At 42.6% G+C, this 20885-nt stretch overlaps 1 protein-coding gene across 1 annotated transcript; it reads left to right on the top strand.

Moving 5' to 3' along the window:
- Nucleotides 1-550: 550 nt before the first annotated feature.
- LOC104964304 (protein FAM53B-like) lies at nt 551-8288 on the top strand. Its single transcript, XM_010793053.1, has 2 exons — nt 551-1437; nt 7097-8288. The coding sequence occupies exons 1-2, from the start codon at nt 667-669 to the stop codon at nt 7436-7438; spliced, it is 1113 nt and encodes a 370-aa protein (XP_010791355.1). The 5' UTR covers nt 551-666; the 3' UTR covers nt 7439-8288.
- Nucleotides 8289-20885: the final 12597 nt, after the last annotated feature.

Genomic DNA, 20885 nt, shown 5'->3' with positions numbered 1-20885 from the left:
CCAGCTGTTAATGTGAAAAATAATCACACATAGTGATCTTGTTGAGTCATGCTGTCAGCAACTAAGCCATAGACGTACCATAATGTGCAATAGAGCTCCATAATATTCATACAAAACAACCCGATGTCTTTGAAATGCATTGAGAACTGAATGACATTTTCAGTAAAACTCTGCAGCTGCATTGTTAATTCGTTCATCTGTCATTGATCATGTGGAGAGAGATTGATGACACATTTCAAAAACAATTTTATACATCAAAGCTCATGATTTCGTGTGGAGTTCTGTACTTAGTGCTGTGAAACCGCCCTTCATAATAATAATAATAATGTATGTTCAGTTTCTCCCCTACTTCAGTCACCAGACAATAATCTCCAGTTTATCCTTACATCTCCTGTGACCTTAAACTTGTCCCTGTTTGTTTGAGTCTGTGTGGTTACATATTATAAGTTCCTTTGAGACATTGTTGCCTTTCTTTTAACTAGTTTTTTATGCTGCAGTTGCATGTAGAGGAATATAAAATGGCTGATTTGGAGGTCATGAGAGTGAGTTTGTATTTCTTTGGATTTTGCAGAGGCAGACAGGTGGCTGGACCTGGGTCAGAGCTGTGGGGTCCAGCAGAGAGCCCCCTGCCAGCCTGGTGCCGGTCTGGAGAGGCTGTGGGATGTGATGCCGGAGCCGGGAGGCTGGCACTGGGCCAACTCGCCAGGCAGCGCCACGGCAATCTCCACGCTGATAAGAGATCTCAGCCTCGGCGACGCTGGCATGACCGGCCCCCTCTCCCCCCACTCCACACCCACCACTGTCCCCCACACCTCTACAGCTACCAGCCAAGCTCCCACGGCACCCCCGAGCAAACGTCAGTGCCGCTCCCTGTCTTTCTCCGATGAATTCAGCGGGTGCCGCTCATCTTGGAGGCCTCAAGGCTCCCGAGTGTGGACGACGGTGGAGAAACGAAGGTGCCACAGTGGAGGGAGTGTGCGAGGAGGAGGAGGAGGAGGAGGAGGTTTCTCTGGAGGACATTTTCCTGCCATGCAGCGTAGCTCCAGCTTCAGTTTGCCCTCACGTTCCAGCATCCCCATAGAGGGAGCCCTGGACCTGCCGTTCTTCAACCAGCGACTGCCTCCCCACCCTCAATTCACCGCCTCTCCAGTCTCCCCTACCTCTCCTCCCTCGCATCATCACCACTTCCTCAGGCCCCTGTCCCTCTCCCACGAGCAGATCAGCCTCCCAGAGCTGCAGAGGGAGGAGGCCAGCTCTCCAGACTCTACTCCAGAATTGGGGAGGCGAGCCGGCCTGAAAGCGAGGGGATCGGGGGGTCTGTCTCGGAGCAAGTCCCACCCCTGCGTGCTGAACGACAAAAAAATCGGTATGAAGCGCAGGCGGCCGGAAGATGCCCAGGAGCAGCGTCCCTCCCTGGACCTGGCAAAGATGACTCAGGTTAGCTTTCATTTTGTTCCTGACACGCACAGAGAGACACTCACATTCACAATCAATGAAATGCGTGGTATTATAGAGTGACTAATTTCACATAGCTCAGTATTACTTTCATTGACTGATTTGAACATAAATCACCATCAGCTTATTCGTAATCTTGCTTTGATTCTGCGAAGTTTCTTCAATTCCATTCAGTGAAACCCTGGACCAAACTTATTTACCACACAATCACTTTCTTGTTCTGAGACCAAGGGGAAGCTCATGGGATCCTCAAACATAACCGGGCCTGTCTCTCTCTGAGTCTGATCGGGGACTGGATTAAATTAGGCTGAATTAAGTTTTCTGGGTCGACGGTCCGAGGCTTCAGGGCTAACTGATCTCAGGCCTCCCTCACTCCAGCTCAGGGAGTGTTGCTCACGAAAGAAAGAAGCATTCCTCTTGTTCGGTCACGCTGCCTAGCACCACGCTCTAGCAAGCCCGGCTCCGGTTTATCATTTCATTTATTCTGTTGGGTAAACAGTCCGTCCGATGGTTGGACCCCTCACAGTTCATTTGGATGCTGCTTTTCCCCAGAACAAGAGCGTGTTAGTTTTTTGTAGGGTTCAGCAGATGCAGTGGAACAGAAAGGACCAACCCAAAATAGAAATTGTAGATGTACTTTAATGACATGTAATGTTCTGATGCTTGGCACTGCTTTGGTTCTTTTACAAAGACCAGATATGTTGATTTTTCACATCCTGCTTCATTATTCATTCGAATGATCTTGATATTCTGCAACGAAGCTAGAGCAAAAACAGCAGGCCCTGATATCAAAGCCGAATTGTTCCCTGACTCCCGTTTATTCCTGCTTCCCTGCACGTAGCATGCATATGACACACTAGAATCTTCCGTCCCACTCTCACGGAAATATGGTCCCTTTCCTGTTCTCTTATTAGACAGTACCATCAATGTATGCCCCTTCCCCTCCCTTCCTCTTCCCAAAGATTTGTGTTCCCAGCCAGTCACCCTCAGGACCCAGCCAGGGTTGGATCAACATGGCTTTAGTAATGGAGCCTAGCGAGCATGTTTCCTCCAGTCACGCCAGCTGCTAAGAGGGGAAAATCATGATGATCACACACATATGCACTGATACACAAACGCACACATGGAGTCAGTTGTACGTTACCTCAGGTTGCTGCACTGCTTGAATGCAGGAGCATTCCTCTGCAGATGTCTGTATACGTGGTCACTGTTCTGAGCAGTTAACAGGTGGTGCCATTGTTTCTCACCTCAGATTGAGTGATTGCATGCACTCAGCACTGCTGAAAGGAGTCAGGTTGTGCAGGTTAGAGTTTATCAATTCAGAATCTCCTGTGAATGTTTACTTGTGCAACATTGTCTTGCATGCCTGGTGTGAGGATAGCAACACAGCACATACAGGTTGATTTAGGACACATCAACTCTGTCACCTCTTCCTCTTTCTGCGCTACTCAGGCTTAACATGATATTATCTCATCGGCCGAGGTTAAAGTCTGGCTTTAAGTGTGATTAGGAAGCTTAACTTGTTATATGACATGTCAATTAAATCACCTATTTTAAGTTTATCGTAGTTGTCCCAAGTTAAAAGTGTTCTTGCTGAGAGCCAAGGGGAAGCTCTCGCAGCTGGCACATTGTCTGGAAAAGAAGGTGATAATGTGGAAATGCCTAGCTGGTTACAACCGGTTCTGTATCTGTATGCTATCAGGAAACAGATCTGATCTTACCGCCCTTTATTGAAGTATGATCCTTTACGTGATTTTGAGGAAGGGATTTGAAGCCACTGAAAAATATGTCAGAACTGCCATCACACAGTACCACCACTTTTTTCTTCAGCTGCTTTCGGGCAAACTCAATATTTGAACGGACCGCCGTGGATCTGTGTGATTTAAGTGACAATCTTTATAGTTCACTGCTGGCTATATGCCGCACACCTTTTGTATACCTGTCTTTTTCATCACAACACTCCCACATCTCACTCTGCCCTGCCTTTCGGGTATTTATTAAGATTTATTACTTCTTCTCACACCAACGCACACTAGCCATCATACTAACTCCATTTAATAGGTTTGAGGATGAGTAATACAGTCCTTGTGAAGAAAGCTCAATTACTGTGGGCATCTTTGTCCCAACAAACTGTGTCTCTGCACCCAAAGGAAGGTCTTCTCTCCCCTGTACAGATGTGTTTATTTGTATCATGTGTTAGAGAATCCAAATGCAGAGGGTGGTTGCTAATTCTGCTGGGGGTTCAGGGGGTTAAGGATTGTGCGGGTCAACATATGACAAGCCCCTCGGGTGTGGTGTCAGTGGAACATGGTTTAATATGGCCTTTAGATCCCTCCACCACGTCAATGAAGGCGGGTGTGAATTCTGGGGATGTATGACATGCTAATAAGCTATAGCTCGACTACCGATGGGATTTCCGTGAAACCAACCCCTGCATTCCTTGAATGTCCTCCTTGTCGGCCGTGAATATCAGTTCACTACTTTGTCCACTGCCACATTTTTATCCCCGACTGACATTTCTCCTCAGCTCCTTATTGTTTTACCCTCTTCATACTTGGGTGTAGCAAACCGTCAGATGGGAAATGTTATCTCTTGATTGTACGTCACTTCGCTGAATGTTTGTTTACTCAGCTCAGAGTATGCTTTTGAGGAAACGGCCTGTGTGTCATCTTTCTAGCCCCACTGCCAGTACAAATGAAAACAGGCATACATTTAAAAATAAAAAAACAGGCTTTGCTTCGTTGGCAGTAGAGCTGTTTAGATGGTAAATGTGTGCGTGCAGTTGCTTGTGCATTCAGGAGAGGAATGGGAGTGTGAAGAAAGCAGGTATTATTTTATCAGGGAAGCTGACAGTTCAAACTCCTCTCTATTAATATCCTCTCGCTGGCCCCGGTTCGAGCTCTTCCCCTCCTCTCTTCATCTCTCTCATTCCTGGGATGGCAGACATGGTGATCATAGCTGAGCGTCGAGCTCTTGTGGCGCGGCACTCGTCATTTTTTTTATAGACATGTTATGACTTGTCCCAAAGGTGCTCTCTAAAGCATCACCAAACTGCAGCGTGGCGTCACATCTGCTCTTTGATCTCACTTATGTATCATGCTTTTTCATTTTTCTTCTTACCTGTTGGAATTTGCACCTTACATCTGCCACCATGCATTCTCTCTGCGGTACTGTGAAAACTAATCATATACAGAAACCAGAGCAGGAATGAGTTAAGTCCTCCTGTCTTTGCTTGCACATTTGCCATCTCCTTTGTTTTATAAATGTTTGCCTGTTAGAGGTCTGTTTGCCTCAGAGACCTTTATGGATGGGTGTTTTTTATCTGACCTAATTTCAGTACTGAGCTTATCCAAAGAAATCTACTCGTATTTTAAACCTGCAAATTAACCATGTAGTAAACTTCTTCCTTGTGTGTGTACATGCCTTTGTGTATTGTGCTTCTTTGTGTGTGTTTGAAGTTCACAGCAGGTCCATTGCCAGAGAGCTTTGCAGGGTGTTGTTTGTTGTTTGGCCTAATTATCAGGAGGATATTTGCGTAACCTCTTGGCTTCTGCTTCTCTCCCAGCAGCTGCCTTTGAATCCCCATGTTGAAGATAATGTCGTTACAGTGGAAATTCTGGTTATGTTGATTGTGGTTTGGAATAATAGATAATGTCTACCAAACTAACAGTTATTACACAGGGTTGTATTGAATGACTTTTAATAATTAGAACGTGGAAGAAAAAGACTCCCTGTTACACAATAATCGAATACATTATAGAATGGAGTTATAAGCCTTAAGATTTTTATTATAACATACCAGATCTTTTCACAGAATCGTTTGTGTTTGAGACTTGAAAATTAACAATAGCTTGCATTAAAAGCAAGTGTTGTTGGTTTTGAAATAAGTTTAGAAAGAGAGAGGGGTTTGAACAAAGACGCTTTTGGTCTAGGAAAAGGTATAATCCAGTGTTCTGGAGTATGTTACTTAATACTACTAATAGCTGCAATGATTAGCCGATCTTCAGAAAAATACACGCCAACTATTGAGATAAATAAATAATCGGAATATTTATTTTTTCATGCAATAATGGCAGAAAAATTCCATGCCTCCCAAATGTGGAGATGTCTCTGATTTATATCATAATAAATTAAATATCCTGAGTTTTAGACTGAGAAAATAAAGCATTTAATGATGATCAGCTTTTCAAACATTTGAACAAATTCTAGCAAATTATCGCCATATGATACTATAGTGAGAATGAATGCTAGTGCAGCCATAAATAATAATTATTGATACTTTTGATAACCAAAAAGTGCAAATATATGTGTGTGTGTGTGTGTGTGTGTGTGTGTGTGTGTGTGTGTGTGTGTGTGTGTGTGTGTGTGTGTGTGTGTGTGTGTGTGTGTGTGTGTGTGTGTGTGTGTGTGTGTGTGAGATCCATCTGGGTGGGGGTATGCTCAAGTGAAAAGAAGAAAAAACACACAGGCAAAGCTGGGTACACAGACATCTAACCCTGCTCCCCCAACTTTCCACCACACCCACCCAAATCCCATTCATGCTCGTAGATTTTATAGAAAGCATATGAAGAGAAGCTGCCTCTCCCCCTTCTGTCTCCCTTCCTCTCGTCCCCTCCTCTGCTGTGATAATTAGTAGTGGGGTAATGCTGGGGGTTGAACGGAGAGAGAGACTGCTCAGAAATCCCCTTTTCTACTCCACTGGGGTAACTACAGCCTCCTTCCTACTCCTCTCATGAACACCTCAAGCGTTTGCAGATGCTGTATCCTGCGTCCGAGCAGCTAACTTGTGAAGTTAATCCTGCAAAAGCGAGCCAGCTCTTAACTCGGACAGCCAAAATTATGCATTATAGTTTTCATCTGGACCGTGCTAAATCATGGCAGGGAAAAAAGTGAGTCCACTAAAATGAGACTTAAGAATGGGAGTATCCCAGCTCATTGAAACAGGAAAAGCAATGTCCAAACACACTAGGGAACATTAGAGGTGTCCGTCATGTAAGCTGAGGCTCTATAGAGAAAAACCTCATCTCTATTCACCTCCATGCCTCCAACATCTGCTGCTGGGGCACTCCAGAGATCATTAACCCCTTCCCTTCGCTGCACGGCTGCCTCTCTTTGTTGCAGAGAGGAGTTTGGGGTGGAAAGACAGCATGAAAGACAAGTTCTTAGTAAATTAAATCTGTAGGAGGTCAAGTGTTGAAAGCAAAAACACAGGCTGTTGTTCACGTATACAGATTCTCCTCCACTCTCCCTCAGAGTCTACAACAACAAAACATCCTAACCTCTATCCAAGTTTGGGTTCCCAGTAATTAAGCCTGGAGCAAAGTTTGAAACTGGATACCTTTGTGGTTTGCAAATCATCTCCATGTTTCGAGTGTTTTTCTGAAGGCAGAACTATGTTCTTCTGTGGCTTGTGCGTGTGCGTGTTTACATGTTCACATGCCGTAGATGAAAGGAAACGCCAGCTTTTGGCTGCCCGAATGAAACCTAATTTCAAACTGACATCCCGGAAAACCCTGAGCTCCAATTCCCTCCTGACAAACCCTGTGACTTTTATAGCCTCATTGGAGTGAAGTCAGAATGTGACCCTGAGCTAAGGTGTACAAACCAACATCTATGTTCCCTCTTTGTCTCCTCTATACAGAAACTTCAGACCTTTCAGAGCCTGAGCTGCCCTGGATTTTCTGCCACCGACGGCTGCCAATCAAGCTTGCTCCCTCCCATCTTCGACACCTTCAGCCAACCAGACTTCACCGCTGTGTCCGAGCTGGGAATGGATCCACGGCAGGAAGTGGCAGGAGATGATGAGGATTCTTCCTACGAGGAGCTGGATAGCGATTCTGCTTGTAGCATGGACTCGCGGCCCGGCTCGCCTGAAGGCATGGTGGGAGACAAACACACCCTCTGGAAGGGTGACTGTGGGACACAGAGGGACATTTTCCAGCTCGGGGGAGAGCTGGATCTTGACCAGATTGAAAGAAACTAAACATTTAGGAGATTTTAAAAGGCCGTGTCTGGACTGTTTCAGAAAGTTATTGGACATTGATGAAGTGCAAAGAGATGGATATTGAGAAGGGTTGTAAGGAAAAGAGTGGAAGAGTGGACTTTGAAAGAGAAAGGAAAGCGATATAGATGATGAAGGATTAAGTATGTTGTTAACGGCGGCCTTTTTAATGACACGTTTGCCTTGAACATTCGTACTGTTTGAATCAAAAGCAGTGACCTTAGTTGTTTTTTATTGGGTATTCAGCTTAACTCAGGAGTAGGAGAGTGAGGGTTAGTCTTAAAAAAAAAAACCCGGCCCCCACTTACTTTCAACCTGATGACCTTTCCAAAGTCAGCTAACCATAGGTAGTACTGTAGCAGTAGCTGGGCTCTCCTGTATTTAGCTTGAGTTTCATTGTTTTTTCAGAGAAAGTGGACGTGAAAGGATGGGGTGAAACAGGGAGGGGTAAACAACAGGAAGAAGTATCTTCTAGTGGACTTACCCTCGACTTTCCTCCCTGTCTTTCATGCACACATGAGAAACTGTTTTTTTCTGCTGAATGTCGGCTCAATAAGCTTTATGAGGAGTTCGGAAAATGATGTGCCTTCTTTTGGATGCTTGCTCTATGGGTTCTCTAGCCTCAATCGAAGCCACCTTTTCTGAGCTTTTTTATTGTAGTTTTTAATATGCAAATTGTATATTTGAATTAAACACTGAATCTCAACTTTTCAGTTCTAATATCAATGTATATTTTTCTAAGTAAATGTTTTTTATGAGCTGTTTTAGAAGGAACACAAATACAAGGCATTTCTTCTAACAGAATGGACATGAAATAAATGTACAACCTGCACTCGTACGTCTGGTTTAACTTCATACTCATTGATGAATGCTTAACAATTCAAGAAGAGAAGACAGATTTCACTTTGACTGATCAAAGTGCTGTATAGGCTGCTCACCTCCTTCATCACATTTCATAACCATTTCCTGAAGTCATTCAAACTTCATTCTCATTTTTGATGTCTTTTTGTTTATGGAGCACATTTATTTTTACTGTCGCTACTGAAGTCATTTATAAGTCTCTGTGTAATGCCCTTATGTTGTGAAGCAGCCACAAACAAAATGGCAAGAAGTCTAGACATGGAATATCCCCTGCCTGTAACCCAGAGGTGACCAGAGGAGGTGATGTCAGGAGAAAATGTCCCGGGACATGCGTGGCAGGCAGACAGAAAAAGCGTGTTCCTCCATTGGATTTCCTACCATGTCTCTCTTATGTCTGTCCAAGTTAGAGAAACAATCCCAAAACACCTGCCACCTTTTTATTAGACCTGCTTCTAAAAAGGCTCTGTGTCTTTAAAGGATTATGTGTTCATTATTATTGGCCACCAGGGAGGCTGATAGCTGACATAAAGTGATAGGACACATTGTGTTTCCAACATGGGGAGCAGCCCTGGCTACACAACAGTGTTTACGTCCAAAACAGGATATTCCAGACAGTTGCTGCTTTTCCTTCGAACATAGCCTTGGAGGAAGGTGAACTTCAACATCTCAACCCCGCAGTGTTGGCTTACACAAACATACACCCAAACACGTACAGCACACACACTCATTCAAAAGCCCTGAAATAGATTGCTTGTATGGGCAGAAAACTTGTCACCTGGCCCTAGCTGTCATTTTTATTCCTTTCTTATTCCCAATAGGTTATTTTAGATGATGGAAATAAGTGGATGAATAGCTGGACAGAGCGCTCAAAAACAGGCTGTGACATCTGTTCACACCTCACTCAACTTGACACAAAAAGGCTGGAAACACAAAATCCTGTTGCCATCAAAAGCAGTCTGGTTGCTCGCTTCACCCAAAGGTCAGTGAACCACACACAAACACACACACACACGTTTCCTCTCTGACAGGAAGTAGCGGGCTAAGCGGGGGAGAGAGTTAATATCTGAGGCAAAAGCGCTATAAATAGGGAGCATTGTAGTTGCGGCTGGCAAATGTAGACATTGGAGAGAGGGAGACAGGAAAGGCCATATTACACACATTTACAGCGCCCTGGACTGCACTGCCTCGATTACATGTGAGAAAACATTGACTGTGTTTTCAAAGAAAACTGTGTTTCACGCTGTCAGTAAAATGACTTGAACTACTCTTTGAGAACATCAGAGGAGGTTAGAATAACGACGTCACCTCTCCCAGCCTTTCAAGGCGCAATCTAGTGTTTATGTCCAGTTCTGTGGGAATCATGCCTGCATCTTAACTTCAAATGAATGCTTCTTACGAAATGCTGATACAAATTAGGCCTCTTAGCCTCCTCCTGTCCTCTTCTGAAGGAACTAGTCATTTGTGATAAGGGTTGCTTTTTTTTTGTTCCGGGAAAATTGACGTACTACAGATGGGTGGTCAAAAATAGAGCAACTTCAGACAAACAGGGGAAACAAGGCATAGTTTATACTGTACGTGAGTATAATAGGAGCAGGAAAACAAGGGTACATAAACAAAACAGTACCAAAATAGATAATAACTCTTAAAAGCAAGATCATGGTAAATGTATGCAGTTCATTTTGTGTCAGTGCTAATGTCTATTGGTCACTTTTTATCCAAAATATGGATCTGTCTTGCATAAGATTAGCATACGTTGCACTATTTGCGTCTCAGCTGCTGCTTATGACAGCAACCTCATTAGTTTTTTATTGTAAATAACTAACATAGTATATTACAAAGATATTCTCATTGTTTCATAAATGCATATCATCAGAATAAGCCTGGTAATGAGAGTATTCATACATTATCTGTTATCAGGTAGTTTGTGTGAACAAGGAAGGACCAATGTCTACAATAACCAAATGGGAAAAAACAAGTACTGTGTAATAATCGAAAAGGAGAATTGTGCACTTAAATGCATGAATAATGGTTAACAGGAAACGATAGAAAAGAGAAGTGGTTGAAAAACCAAGTGAGAGTTGGATACATCTGAATTAAGGCGCTACTTGTTTGTTCAGGACCATTGAGACGAACAGGATTGAGAACTGATCCTCCGGTTCACCAAAGGAACACTTTGTGCTTTATCTTTGTCCACTTAATCTTCCTGTTGGACAGCTGCGTGTATCTGGCTCTACATGTGTGCTCCTTAGGACGTTGGTGTGTTAGCAGACACCTATCGTAGTGAGACAGGTGGCCGGCAGTGTCACATGTCATCCACTATTTCTCCACTCAAAGGTGACAGGGTGCAACCCAACACTTTGTCACCATGGTTCCCATGAATGCTGCACCCGCCCTCCACCTCTGCATTTCAGTGTGATTTACATCTTCATGACACGCCGTGATGACTGGTTTTTTCTTATGCCAGCCACCCAGAGTACCTGGAATTCGCTGTAGTACAAGCCTGAGTCTGACATTGCATAAGCACGTCACATATGTTAAAGCCACTATGCTGCCTGTGTGATGGAGGAAAAAGCTCATATTTCATGAGAAGTTTTTCCTGCAGAATCACTGAATGAGTTGAAATCTCATGAGGGCTTTTACAATTGGCTTCACAGGCTGAAAAAACAATAACAGTTAAAGTTAATATGTTTATATAATAGCGTGAAATATGGATTAGTCATTTACTATGTCTCCTCCCACATCATTTAAGGAATAGGCCTACTTTACCCACAGGTGTGCCAAAGCCTTTGTTAAGCTTTGCGAAATTATTTTTTGGTTTGGGAAATTCAAGACTTTCTTTTCATTTTCTGATTCTTCTGTCATCATTGATGCTAGGATAATTGTTCTCTTCAAGATTACAAGGTGAAAAATGTATATACAAATGTTCATTTTGTGGATTGAGTTTTCAATTCATAACCAGACTTAGGAGGCAGAATGTCTCCACAGAAAGGGAGAGCAATATTTATTCGCAGCTGTCAGTTAGAGGAACAGAGAGTGAGATAGTGATGGTCATCCGAACAGTACATGTTGTTGACTTGACTGAGATAAAATCCACTGGAAAAACCCTGAATCCACTTTGTAACAAACGGATAAACCTTGCTCAGTTTATGGGGAGCAGATGGCAACATTGTTTGGTGTTCATGTGCTCTGCGGTGTTCACAGCAACTCTTTCAAACCCAATGTTAATCAAACAACTGACACTGTTACAATAAATAAGGAGTGCCATTGCACATGCTGCCAGGCATGTATTCCATTTTGGAAATGTGTGCCATGTCAGTCAAACTTTTACCATTCTGTGTGCTTTACGTGAACTGGGGGTATTGTAGACAATGAGGGAGAGGAAAGTGGGAGGGGGACAGTTTTACTTGGTGGAAGGACACGTGCTGAGAGAGGGGAAACACATGCCCCCTTTTTTTTTTTCTATGAATCCTTTTTCTTTTGTGGGCAAAAGGGTAGCACACACAGGAGACTGCCTGTTGACTTGTTACATACACAGTGATGACTGAGTGCCAAACAATGGGAGACTGAAATAGACATGTTGTTGCAGCGGCTGGTCCACATGCATCCATCACTGCAGTCACATCTGGGTCGACTAGTGCTGCCTTTCTCGTGGTCCGAATTTAGAGCGGCTACTGCTCATGGATCAGGACATCAAGCATGTAGTTAGTGAATATCTGCAGAAAATAAGGAATGTTTCCTCATTGAAAACAGAAAACAGAGCTGTTATGGGACATGTTTGTCCGTTAACAAATAGTAAACACAATGGCTCTCAACAGCCTCGTTTGCAGCAACTCAAATAACCCCTTCAATAAATGTTCAATAAACAAAGAGTATTTTTAAAATCCTTTAATCAAACAAAAGCAGAGTAAACAGATCTCTATCACTTCTGTACAAACTTACATTTCTAGTTTGTTTTCAGCTCCAGGCAGGGTTTAGTCAGGACACTTAAGCAATAATCAAACTGAAATCAGCCGCTGCTCAGGAGCCAGTTTCAGAAAGCAGCCCTCACAGCTGCAGCCGGCCTGCTTACCTTTGACCTTGGTTTTAAAACTGGTGGTGGGGGGTTGTCTTTGCAGGAGTCTTGCCTTGGTCATGGCTAATCGAGGCTGAATTGGTGCAACTACCACCTGGGGTGATAATGGATGTGACGTGACCCCTAGTTTGACAACGGCATTCTGTTCAACACAAGTTGTTTGCATGCATGTGTAAGATAATTCTATTTATTTTAAGTAATATGCTAAATGTGTATTACAAACACCAGTTTTCATGATCATGGTGTTCAATAATTACATTACATGTCACTTAGCTGACGGTCTTATCAGAAAGCTTATTCAAATAAATACTATCAATCATGAAGATTTAAACTCAAAACAGTAATTAGCTTTCAATAGGCCAAACCATTTTAAGTTCATACATAATTTAGTTTGTTATTTGGACATTGGTTGTTATTGGTTTTAGTGGATTCAAAAAAATCTAAATGGTGGTTGTCATTATAAAACTCAAGACATGGCAGGCGCCTGGCTATTATCACATTTTAAGACTTAACCATGTGACCTTTCACCTGTACAACCCGCACCTGTTCTTAGACGGACTTTGAACTCTAATTTGAGGTGAATTACAAAATCTAAAATGAATCACAATTGGGTGGAAATGGTGGAATGGGATTATGATTATAAAGAACTGATGGGTAAAAGTTACAGTTGCAAATATTTTGCATACATGTGCTTCCTGAAGCTTTACTCTCACAGATGTTGTTTGTCTCTTAAACCCAGAATGAACTTGTCTCTGGTCCTAGTCTCAGACACCATTTACACTATCCATCTTCTTCAGAGAGACTTCAAACAGATGACCTTCTTTGTTGTCATTTAGTAGGCAGGGGAAGAAGAGAGCTTTTGTGGTTCTTGGATTCTAGAGTCTAAGGCTCTGTTGTTTTAATGAAGGAAGTATGTACCAGCATAGACCATGTGTGAACCAAACCCGTCAAAGAAAAGTTTATTTTTGCCAGCATTTTTAAAAATCCTGCCTTTGAAGTTCTCATTGGTACATTATTTTTCTGGCAGGGGAGTACTGAAATAAATGACTTTCAGGAATCTTAATCAAATTATTAAACAACACAGTAAAAACATATAATGATACAGTGTACGAAAAGATGAAAGCAAACATTACAAACAAAACAACAGCTATTTAGAAGTGGGTTCATCAGATGCAGCACCACACACACAAAAAACACTTTAAATGGACTACAGCTCTATAGATGTGTGTGTGGTGTACATTACACAATCAGAGTGAGAATAATGACTCTGATGTCCATCCTATCCACTCCAGTTCCGTCCTGTGGGTGCACACAGTGCGGTCACACATCTGTAAACATCGACAAACGAGCCGGCAGCTGACGCCGATGTTATCACCGCAGACATTAGCTGCTGGGCAGACAGCAAATGAACATGAAAATGGTAATTAACTTCAAATTAGGTCCCTGGATAAACTGGTTGGTAGGTTTATGACTGAACCTAGAATAAACACAGCTAGTAGCAAAGTAGCTAGAAGTTTAAATGGGATTAAATGTGCTCCAAAGGCCTTGGATTCTTTTCCCTTTAATTATTATTTCCGTACATAGCAAGCTTGAAAGTTCTTCTCATAAATAGGTGTTTTTAGTAAATCCTTCCAGAAAACATTAACTGTATATTTGGTGAGAGTATGAGAACTGGTGAAATGTGTCATGCAAAACTGATTTGGACTTGATACTGCAGCTTAAAATATATGTTGCATCATTCTTTGATCTAAACCACCCATCCCTTTTTCCTGTAAGACAATTATAACAACTCCCATATTTTATTCAGCAAAGTGCTCATTAGGTAGCTGTTTCTGCGTGATGAATGGATTTGGTTTGATGAATGTTTTCATTTGGTTTCCCAAAATCTGAGGGGAGGACAAGCAAACAGGATCTTGGACTGCCCTCAAATCCTGTGGGGGAAGATATTTGTGATGCTGCTGATTTCAGTGTTTCAGGTTCCCACCGAGGACGGACAGATTACTAATCTGTGTGAGCCAGTGTTGTTGCTTTGGTGTGGGTCTCCGTCAAGGATGGGCACAGATAGTCCTGTTTGATCCAGCTGGGAAGAGGGGAAATTAGAGTGCTTAGAACATCCTTGGTAAAGCATCAGTAGCCATTATCTCTGCAGAAGTAGTACATTGTGTGCCATTTTACTTTTCTCTACCAACCAAAGCCCTTAAGGTTTCAATGTAGGGTGTATTTTAAATGTCTTCTTCTACAGATAGAGTGAAAGGTTACACCTGTAACTGACAAAGAGACACGGCTTACTGTATGTATGCATTCATTCGTCTGTAGTCTTTAACTTTCTTTGTAAGACTCAACTGTCTGATGTTTTCACTTCCCCTGACAACCTTAGTATCAATGACGCATACACGCAAAGTCGGCCATTGTGTAAAAGCAGAGCGATAAAGTGTCTATGCTGGATGCCTTTATAATGTACACCGTGCCATCATAGAGATATGAGTAAATGAGAAAGACCAGAGAGGACAATAACGCTGTCTGGGAAATAAAAAGACGGGCTGGTGTTATTTCAGCCTCCCTGTAGGTTTGCATGTCTGTGACAAAAAAGAAAGGCCTCTTCCCATGTTTGCATAGTTTGTGCTTTCCAAGTGTGCGCCCTGTTTGTGTGCAGTCTGTGCAAGCCTTTCAGCCATCAAACAATGCGGTCGTCTGAGTAGGAGTCACTGAATGTTTGTGTATCGTCCCAACTGGTGAGTCAGGTGATGCACCTCAAGGCTATCGCTGATTTGAACGTTTCCTCATCTCCTTGCCTCTTTTTATTGCCCTTACCTTACTTTGACAAACACTTATCATGAGAGATAAAAGGATGGGAGGGAAGTCCGAAGAGGGAGCAGATGGGGGGGTCTCTGTTGATGAACTGTCCTCTCTGAAGCACGAGGCAGTTCTTTCCCAAGGTTAGGGAGCAAAGTCCACTCAGAGGGAAGCTGATCAATTTGAGCACCAGCGACAGCTCGACTTCCTCGCCTCTAAGATTTACAGCCGTACTTTGGAGGACTTCTCTGCAAGAGAATCAACAGGCTGCTAAGAAGAGTGAGGCACACACACATGCACACACATACACAATTGCACATGCACTGGCAGTGCCATGCATACCACAGGCACTCCATCATGTCGCCATGTATTTGTAAGCACATATGCACACTCTCAGTACACTGCTCTCTTTGAGAAAATGAGGAAACAGGGAGAGGATGAGTTGTGAAATATAAGGGAGAGTTGAATCAAAGAGTGCAGTAATGTAACACAAACAGTCAAGATTTTTGATTTACAATGTTACAAGCTTAACCACCGTTTTTTTTTGAGAGTGTGAGAAAGCCACAAAACCTTTTTCAGCCTTGGGGCTTCATCACGGGCTGGATGGTTTGTAAGCTGGGGTAAATACGTGTTCTGCACATTGTAGTCTACAAAGGCCTTGTAAGGAGTTTGGGTTTGGAAAGCCCCATAGCATGCTATTCATTTTCCCTCCCCTGCGCTTAACAGCCCACTCCACCCGGCTATTATGGCAGCGTTACTCTCCAGAGACCCCCAACACAGACGCTAGTTTGGAAACCCCAAACAGGCCCGACCGCCTGCATTTCAGTAAAGGAAAATAGGGGAAGAAAAGGAGAGAATGGCCTTGTTCCTGGCTGCATCCTCCTGAAGTCTGTGATTTCCATCCACTGTGAATGTAAACAAACAAAGACATGAAAGAGGAAAACATGGGCAGACCGGAGAAATAAATGTGGAGGAGGAGAGAAGAAATAGTCAGCAGGAAAAACATATCTTGGCACGAGGCGTGAGATGCAAGTCACCCGCTCGTTTACTGGTAGCACTGCCAGACACTGAGACAAAAAACACATGCAGGAAACAAAAGCTGGTTCCAGACACACCGACACCAAGAGGACTTTCTTTGAAGGCTATATGACACACATCAGTGTAAACTTGTACAAGAACAGCGGGACAGAGATTGCTGATCAGAGCTCACGAGATTACTCTGAAGGGGTCATGAGATGATTGACAGGAAAGGAAATCACAAGATAATTTTTTCTGTTACACAAAATTACACTTAAAAAATATGTTGTCTTTTTTGCATGTGAATAACTGGGTATGTTTACATTTGTTGGTGTTTTCAAAGACTATACAGTAGGTATTCAAGCAAAACAATTTGAGAAGGAAAAAATTATTTTATTGAATTGGCTACAATAGGCACATGTATACTCTATTTCATAATCCTCATCACATTTAAACCTGGATTTCAATTTCCAATATTCATAAAAGATTTGAAATAGCCTATAAACCATAGGCTAATGGCTAACAGTTAAACACGATGTGTGAAGCTGCTTCTTCTCATGTGTCTGAAGCTAAAGCAAGCTACAAGCTACAAGCAATTAGAAGGGAGATATTTTTGCAAAGCTTGAAAGCCTGTTAACATTTACTTATGAAATCATAATAAATCTCAAGCAATAATCATGAGCTGAACTGCTTTTGAAGATATGACAGCTAAATTGGAGCAGCAATACACGGCTGTCTAGTAAATTATCTATATTAGTTATTCGCTCTGAAGTAAAACCACACTGACGTCATGTACTGTACATGTGAACACTGTTAACAATGAAAGTTGTTGTTAGCGTATCACAGTTTATGAAATTGGCCCTGTTTAAAACAGGAGAAAGTTACATAACCTGCACAGAACAAAATGGTACCATGTGAAAAGGCCCGTGTCCGTGGGTGGACCTGTGCAGGGAACAGGCGTCAGGGACAGATTGATTGGGTGTCAGGAGAGCAGGAGGAAGGAGCTTTATGAGCTTTAGGCTCGGGTTTCTTTTTTCAGCATTACTCACTATTGCCTCTTTCTGTTTCCCACTAACCTCTCTTCTTTCTTTCGTTGTAACTTTAGTGACAGGACAAAGGACGTCCTCAGTGTTGATTGAGAAAATCTGCAGAGCAAAGCTTTTTCAGCATCAAAGGGAACCTTGTGTTGGTTTAACATAAGTGGTCCACTCCTAAAATGTGGCATAATTGTCTCTCAACAATCCCAGACGTTCTGCTTGACCTTTGTGGACGTGTAGAGATTATCAGATTTTGCTTTCCTGTTCTCCAATATCCTCCATGGGGGAATAATGGTAAACATATTCACCAATCTAAGCCCATATGGAGCCATCTACAGCCCTGGGCAGACACAGAGGCTCCCTGCAGAGAAAGGAGGTTTCATTTAAAGCCATTTTCTTTCTTTTCTTTCATTTTATTCACTCCATTTTATCTTCCCTTGGTGCATACCATGGAAGCTATAGTGGTGTTTCCAGCTGCTAAACCCGGCCACTAAGTGTTTTCAGATCTGTGTCATATGGCCTGTCTGTGCTTTGCTCTCCCCACGGCCTCACTAGTTACAAAACTGCAGCCATTATGGCATAAAGGAAGACTCCTCTGGATGTTCAACAACAGAGTATACCGGTACAGATTATCTGCTTTCTGATCTGTACATATGTGTAATTTAGCTACATGTAAATATTTACTGAAAGCTTCCTCCTATTCAGATGATTACATGTTCAGGACGTGAGGCAGAATAATTCCTCCAGTGCATCAGTTTTTGGAGGGCCGCCAATCATTGAAACAGACGCTGAGGTAAAGTGATCCTGTAAGGATGTGAGCTGTCAGAACTGCACATTGGTTGATGTATAGATAGAGGCAGCAAAAATAACTACAGCACAGGATGGTGGTGTTGTTTGTCCCCAATCAGTTTACTACTTAATAAACGTAAGCCACTTAATACCTGTTCTAATCTATACAACAGGCTGTTAACAAAGCATTGATGTAATATCACATTTCAAAGTTGTTATGGGGCGAGTTAGCATAAAGTAGCGCCATCAGCGTTCAGTAAAGATTATATTTTTGTAACCCTAATATATTTTAGTCCAATATATTCTCTCCGTTTAGCTATGTTTTTGGTCTCCACCAACTCCTTAGATAAATATTTGTCTTTTAAACTACTAAATGCTTCACTATGTCCACCATCTCACTTTGTCTGTTTACTTTTTTGTACTGGCATGTAGTGTGAAGTGAGTTTATCAGAGCATTTTTGCTAAAAAACATCAGCCTGCTGCAATTGAAAACAAGGTTGATGAGAGCAGTGAGGCTTATACAAAAGAAGTTGAACAAAAACAATCAGCTGGAAGACTCTAAAATGCCCCGTTTAGTTTTGGCAAAATGTTACGCCAGGGTCAAATGTATATGGGTCAGAACGACACTTTTCATAATACAGTCACTTGAGCCATTGTTATTATGGAAATATTGATTAGTGCTTGGCTTAAAAGTTACCATAGTAAATCTGCAGATAAACAAACATGGTACTTTTTCAAGGTATTACAAAAAAAAAGGTTTCTGAGTTTTTTTTCATTCTATCTATGATCCTTGTTGGATGGACTCCAGACTTGTGACACAGCTTATTTTTGTAAATGACTTTTACTTTCCTTGTAGGCCTGCTGCGAAACACTGCGCTCTATGTTTTGCTTGGAATAACCTGAAGACCGTCTTGTTACTGGCATAAAGCCCTCAGGATTACTGAAGGTGTTTGTCCAACAGAGAGTGTCAGTCAGGGGAAATCTCTCAGCTGTCTTACATGGAAATTGTGGGTTTGTGAAAAAGGGAGTGAGCTGACATGCAAAACAAACAGTGCACTCTTTCTTCTTTTGTGAAGTTTCCCTGCAGAGTGCTTATTTCAAACTGTCATTTGACGATCAGAAATCTCATCAAGGAAATCCTAAATTTGTTCTCTTGATAAATGCAGTAGGGATTGACAGACACCATTTTGAAACACAGTTGATTGAAGTATTTTAACTTTAAACAGGTCAGAAAGGTCCTTCCCCCCTCATCCACAGATTGGTGTAAGGTTTCTGCCTTCCATCTGTCCGGCTGCCTCCCCCACCCCCCTGTTTTTTCCCCCACTATTGGTTGTGTTTAATACAAATGCAGAGATCTCTTTCTAACTCACATGATAGAGGAACCTTGTTTGACTCATGCAAACTGTGTTAGTCCAACTAAAACCTGATCATAGGAAACACAATAAGGATGTCTGATCCAATGGCCTATTTTAGAAGCACAAATATTATATAAATCCATAACAATGTCTAGAATATGCCTGTAAATGGGAAATTGGCATGTTTTAGAGAGGGTCTGGTGAATGGACTTTGTTGTCTTTGGACAGAACCAGCTGTTTCACCTTCTTTCCAAAAGGTCCGCAAACTAAACTAACCAGACTGTTGTTTCACATTTAAGTGAGAGCGGTATTCAGCTCCTTATCAATCTCTCAGCCATGAAGCAAATCAGCGTATTCCCTTAAACATACCGGTACTTTAAAGGGCACGCCCTTATACATGCATACCCAGTGCACAAACAGGGCGATGTTTACCACAATTCCAAGGGGTTATCTGTAATGCTGGAAGTACGTGTTTAATGAAGGAAGCCTAACTAAAAGATAAACACACCACACCTCGAACTGTCTTGTCAAATCCTGTCTCACTCTGCCTGACTGCTGCTGCTGCTGCCTCTGGGTCAACAGGAGGGGCAGCTGTATATACTGTGCCTGACATTTTAAATCGCTACCAGAGTTAGCCTATATTATCCCTAAAGCACAACATCTGTTGCAGCACTCCTCCTTGAAGGGAATGCTATATCCATGTGCAAACTGCTAAGAAAAACGATGAAACTAGGTGTGTTTAATGCAAACAATTATCTCAGTTTCAACTTGTGTTCACAGGATAAAGATTTACTACTCCTTAAGCACCTATGAGCACATCATATCATGATTTCTTCAGGGCATTTCCGTGATTAAACTATATGCATTAGGTCAGCTTTACCTGTCACTCCCACACTGAAGGGCATTAACACAAACAGACAGAGACATGTGGAGACACAGAAAGAAAGTGAGGAGGATGGAGGGTGGTGTGTTTACTTTATCATCTCGTCGTGGCACGGCCCGAACAAAAGGCCAGTTTTTTTGCCACACAATACTCCTTGCAGGTTATTTCGGGTGCCCCGGCCATGGAGAAGGATGAAAGACCAGCCACAAAGGAAAGAATGTGGTTCCTGTTGTGGTCTTAGGGGGTCATGGGCGAGTAAATGTGGGGGTGGGGTGTCTGCCTTTTCACATTGGGTGGCCCCTGGGGTGCATGAGTCAAGGTTTGCTGTGGGAGGAGGGGTGAGGGTCGGAGAAGTGGGCGTTTATAGGCCAGATCTGGAGGGGTCAATGGGATGAATTACGTTATGAGAACGTGGCAATACAAAGGATGCCACCTCGGTACAACCAGGCCAAAGATAAGATCGTTTCAAGGAATGAAGACAAGTATAGCTTTCACTGACGTTATGTTTGAAACTGACATGAAAAGGTGATGGAAGTGGAATTTTCTTTGACAGCAGCAGTGACTGACAGCCACCTTTTAGCCCTGACAATAACCCTGAAGAGACATTTTGGTTCTCTGCTAG

Source organism: Notothenia coriiceps, unplaced genomic scaffold (genome assembly GCF_000735185.1).
Source record: "Notothenia coriiceps isolate Sejong01 unplaced genomic scaffold, NC01 NC01_scaffold00001919, whole genome shotgun sequence".
Lineage (NCBI taxonomy): Eukaryota > Metazoa > Chordata > Actinopteri > Perciformes > Nototheniidae > Notothenia > Notothenia coriiceps.
The sequence above is the reverse complement of the archived record's forward strand: the minus strand, read 5'-3'. Positions and strand labels throughout refer to the sequence as shown.